This window comes from Mus caroli, unplaced genomic scaffold (genome assembly GCF_900094665.2).
Source record: "Mus caroli unplaced genomic scaffold, CAROLI_EIJ_v1.1 scaffold_10783_1, whole genome shotgun sequence".
Lineage (NCBI taxonomy): Eukaryota > Metazoa > Chordata > Mammalia > Rodentia > Muridae > Mus > Mus caroli.
In genome coordinates this window covers 16,647-22,269 of record NW_018389238.1, presented here as the reverse complement: position 1 = coordinate 22,269, position 5,623 = coordinate 16,647, and the positions used below count along the sequence as shown (strand labels likewise).

Sequence of the window (5,623 nt, the reverse complement as noted above, 5' to 3'; positions counted from 1 at the left end):
CATCTCAATTATTTATCTCAAGATTAATGTTAAATAATTATGTCAAGAGTTAAAATACTTAAGAACTAAGGAGTCCTTCCATATTGGGACACATAAGGAATATACTATTTGATTATTTTTTTGTCAATTGTAAAGTGAATAGTGACACTTGAAAATGAAAGAAGACATTATGTTATTTGACATAGAATTGTCACACACACACTTACATATATAAACATAAATTATATAAATATAATTTTATTTTAACATAAATTATATATATACATATGTATATGTATATATATATACATATATGGAAGTCAAAGTGCTGTTTAAATAGCTGTTTCTAGGAAAGATTATTTTAAAACAGACTTTCTGGTATTGTCACATAATTTTCTGCACCTTTTTTCATAATGTTCTCTGATCATAGATCAAGAAGTAGAGAAGTTATAGTGTAGATCTGTCCACTAAGCCAGTGAAGAATTCCCTGAATACAGACAGGTACAATAGTCATAATAAACATTAATAGTGAGGAGGAGGAAGAGAAGACTATCATCATGAGACAGGGTGTGCCATAGAAGGTGTTTATGACAGGAATGGAAGGAACAAATGTGGTCTAATATACATCATTTCTCCTCTGGTAATCTTGATGCTGGTTTGTGTGGCCTCACCATGAAGTGGAGCAAAAGGCAATGGATCATGCCCCCTTAGCCACCTCTAGAAGAAGAGAGGCATGTATTTCTATAAAACATATACTTTCCAGATAAGTATATACGTTTATTACAGCATATATAGCCAACAATATACCAAATGAATAAATATATGTGTACATACAAATGTATATTCACAATAAGTAGAAAAAACAATCAGCCTAGATATCCATCAAATGAAACATATCTAATGAAAAATTGAAATACATCCAAGTGGAATTTTATTCAGATACAAAGAAATCTGAAATGAGGAAATTTGTAAGAAAATGTCTAGAAGTATCAGAAAATTAATACTGAGTGACAAAATTCAATGCCATGTGTTCACTTTGATAAGTGGATCCTAACTATAAGTGGTTAAATTTTAATCATTTATCTGGGGTCTGTAAAGTTTGAAAGTTAAAAAGATATGATGGACCCAAAGCCACAAAACACTACATGCTATTGTCAGTTTTTTTGATTGCACACCAGAAGGAGGTCACAAATCCTTGTTGCTAAAGACACCATGCATTTTAGTAGAAGAACATAAAGAACTAATAATGAAATTAAATTGAAAGTATACTGCTCGGTTGCTAAATTTCATAGGTCTAGAACATGCCCTTCAAATCCTAGTGAATTTAAAAAGTTATCATACATTTTTGTGAGCTGTGGACTTCATATCCGGCCATAATGTCTGTCTGTTTAGCAGTATGCTAATTGCAGCAGTGATCCTTATCATAAGGTTAACCTAGAACTTTCTGTTTCAGTCTTTGACACACTGAGAAAAGTATGTCAGAAAAGAAACACTTTCTGGGTAAAAGCATTTGGTAAAAGTTACAGAGTCAATGGATGTACTTCATGCAAATGGAAAACAAACAGAAGTAAGACACTGGAATTTAAATCAAAAGTTTAAAATGTGGCAAACAAAACAATTATTTAGTATGTAAGACAACTTAACAAAGGAACACCTCTCAGTTCCCTGTCTGCTTCACTGGATAACTTTTTAATTAACACAGGAAGACAAGGCCTGTAGGAACAGAGTTGGTTTACACTCAGCTTGACTGTCATCATTGCTGCTTCCTGGAAGGACACCTGTTCACTATACTCCTAAGAATGCAATATCATTGTCATTGAAATCAATGAAGCCAAAAAAAAAAAAAGAATGACCAGTGAGCTGTAACCAACACGCACGTGCTCTCAGCTTAATCCTATAAGCTGCAGTTCCTCAACAACCTCTCACATAGATAAGTAATTTATTTGACAGCTGGGATACCCCAAGCAAGGAGATTTTTGTTATGGTCTGCATCACAGTGGGAGGGAAATGTGTAGTTTGGGAGCAGTAATAAACACCCAGATGCTCAGCCTCCACTCTGCTGATCTTGAGTGTGAAATCTGTCCCTGAACCACTGTCGCTGAACCTGTCTGGGACCCCAGAAAATCGGTTGGAAATCTCATAGATGAGGAGCTGTGGAGACTGGCCAGGCTTCTGCATGAACCATTTCAAATAGGTATTTCCATTTTTGTGTACAAGGCTCTGACTAGACCTGCAAGAGATAGAGGCTTGATCTCCAAGACTGACAGTCAGGGAGACTGGAGTTTGTGTCATAACAACATCACCTCTGGAAGCTGAAATAAAGAGAAGTACAGAGTCATGAAAAAACCTCATGAACAATCTTGAAATTTTTTTATACATACATATATACATACATAGATATTTTATACATACAATTCTTTNTATATTAAAATTCCCATCCTAAGAAAACAAGAGAAATGGGAGTCCCAAGATGCATTTATTTATAACTTAGACCAGCCTATCCATCTGTGTCATAATCTTCATTATAGCACAGGTTCTCTCCCATCTGGAACCTCCCCCTGGAAGCTATACACCCAACAGGCCCCATCCTCGAAGATAATACCTGTCTACTCACACATGGCACAACACATGAAGTGAGCAGTGTGGCCCAGAGCTACTGCTCCTTCTCCATTCTCCTTTCTCAATTCCTTCTGTCCTCACCTGAAATCCAGAACAACAGCACCAACAATCTACCAGGCAAATTCATTTTGTGGAGGCAGCCTGAGGAGACCTTTCACTCACAGCAAGGTGTCAACCAACCTCTTTATCCAAAACTGGCAGGGGTGGCTCCTCCCTTGAGAACCATATGCAAAGACCTGGGTTGGTGTTGCAGTGAAGANAGAGGGAAATACCCTGACAGCTTCTCATGATTGCAAAAATAACAAATCCTCTTCTAGATTGCAGAGGTCACCAGTGCTCACAGATAAGCACTGGAGAAAGTAGAATGTTACTCGCATAAAGGTGTCTCCTCAATGGAGGAAATATATACTTGGTTTTCACTCCAAATAGTGGGAATGGATCATTAACTTGATTTTTTGTTGTTGTTGTTGTTTTGTTTTTTTGAGACAGGGATTCTTTGTGTAACTTTGGCTGTCCTGGAACTCACTCTGTAGACCAGGCTGGCCTCAAACTCAGAAATCCACCTGCCTCTGCCTCCTGAGTGTTGGGATTAAAGGTGTGTGCCACCATGATGATCCTTTTTTATCTATAAGACCTCACCCAGATTCCTCAGAATTTCCCTTGCTAGGCCTTAATCTTTAGTTTCCATTCTCAGTCAAATGAATCCACCCTTAGGGGAGAAGTCACTTGTACTTTGCAAAAGAGTTTCAGTGTAGTCTTGTCTTAGGTTTATTGTGCAAATGAAATTGAGATAAAAAAATTTTTTTCAAATGTTATACTGTACTTAAAGAGGTATAAAATATACTGTCCTGATGTCAGACTGTAGATACTTAAAATACCATCAGCTAACTAAGTCATTCCTTGTCAGAGACCATCCCGTGAGAAAGTGAGCCCTTCATAATCTCCCTAACAGGCCAAATGGCCTCGTGCTATGAGCTGGTTATCACCCCCTTCCTCCCTATTCCCTTCCTGGCACCTGAGGCGGTGAAAGCTAAATTATAGTCCCCAGTCCCCTCTTCTCTATTTCTTCCTGAGTTCTCATGACATCCAAGGTCATGAGTTACGCCTGAGCCCAGCCTGACACCCAAGGCTGTCAAGGAGGATCAATGTTCCAGAGATAAGATGCAAAGTGCCCACTGCCTGGCGCCTGACTTCGGCCCCCATGTCAGCAGATGCCCATTTCTTTGTTCTTTGTATAATTTTCGCTTGACCCCTCCCATATTACCTGCGATGTATGCTTTAAAAAGAAGGCACCTCAGCATAATAAACGAGACCTCGATAGGTACCCTCAACAGAAGAATGGATACAGAAAATTTGGTGCATTTATACAATGGAGTACTATGCAGCTATTAGAAACAATGAATTCATGAAATTCTTAGGCAAATGGATAGAACTTGAGAATATCATCCTTAGGGAGGTTACTCAGTCACAAAGAAACCACATGGTATGTACTCACTGATAAGTGGTTATTAGCCAAAAAAGTTTGGAATACCCAAGATTCAATTCACAGACCATATGAAGCCCAAGAAGAAGGAAGACCAAAATGTGGATGCTTCAGTGATTTTTGGAAGTGTGAACAAAATACTCACAGAAGGAAATATGGAGACAAAGTGTGGAGCCGAGACTGAAGGAAAGGCCATCCAGAGACTGCCGTACCTGGAGATCCATCCCATATACAGTCACCAAGCCTGGACGTTATTGTAGATTCTGGGAAGTGCTTGATGATAGAAGGCTGATATGGCTGTCTCCTGAGAGGCCCTGCCAGAGCCTGACAAATACAGAGGAGGAAGCTTGCAGCCAAGCATTGTATAAAGTTATTCACTTTCTTACAAAGACTAGAACTAAAGTGGAAAGGCTAATAGGAAACATTCCACAAAAGATAATATTATTTTAAAGTAGAAAATTTGAAGGCTGCCTCAATCTTTCATTTTTATAGCCTTATTTATTTTTTGAAAATGTCATACGATGGGAGCTATCCCAGATCCCCCTCCCCTTATTCAGTCAAATTCATGTTCTTTCTCTTTCTCTTTCTTAAAAGTCAAAAACAGAACAAAGAAAAATACAGAAAAGAACAAAATTGAACATAGACCCTATGTATTGGCCATGCTGATATACCCAGGGTCAGTCCATTGAAGAAAACTGATTTTTCTTCTCCCACCAGCAATCAACTGTAAATAGCCTCATGACTAGGGATGGGACTTTGTGTCTCTATCTTCTTCACCATGCTGTGAGTTTGTTTATTTTGAAATGTTTGCAGATGTGTGTGTGCTGTTACAGTCTCTGTGAGAGAATATGTGCATCTGCCCTGTTGTGTCTGGAAAACGCTGTTTTTTGAGAAATGTCTCATTCTTAGCCGATACTTAATGAGTACATAGGATCCTGGGCTTTCTAAGAACCCAAGATGTATAAAAATGGATCCATGGCTGAAGAATCTGACATTCTGATTCAGATAATGACATTTCAGACAAGAAAGCTACTTCTAAATTATATATAAATAAAATTATTTATATGTATTGGATAGCAAATATACATGGTTATTCATAGTACACATTATACATAAATAAAATCATGACATCATTATATTGAGGATGTAACTTTTCTGTTGTACATTTTTCAGTAGCTATTTGCTCTTACTTCAAATCCATATATCATTCCTGAGCATTCAAAGACCTGTCTAGTTCTTCTCCTATTCCTTTCCAAGCTGTAACCATCACTGGCATTGTTTATTATCTTTTAATTAAATAATTTAATTAATTAATTAACAATTAATAATTTTCTTTAGCTAAATTTTCTCTCTCTTACACACACATGCACGCGCACGCACACCTTCTCTGTTGATCAACTTGCATGAAACGTGTCAGTCTTCAGGAGTGAACGTAAGTTTTAAGCAACCTCATCCGTGGATCTAACTTTGTGGGGGAAAAAAAACATACCCAAGCAGTGGCCAGCAAGACAACAGTAAAACATAACAGGGAAGTAAATAATT

At 37.6% G+C, this 5,623-nt stretch overlaps 1 gene segment (V, D, J or C); it reads right to left on the bottom strand.

The window, feature by feature from the left end:
• Positions 1-1,890: 1,890 nt before the first annotated feature.
• On the bottom strand, positions 1,891-2,739 carry LOC110288011. The segment is given in 2 exon segments: positions 1,891-2,291; positions 2,680-2,739. Coding segments are annotated over 2 exon segments (447 nt in total).
• Positions 2,740-5,623: the final 2,884 nt, after the last annotated feature.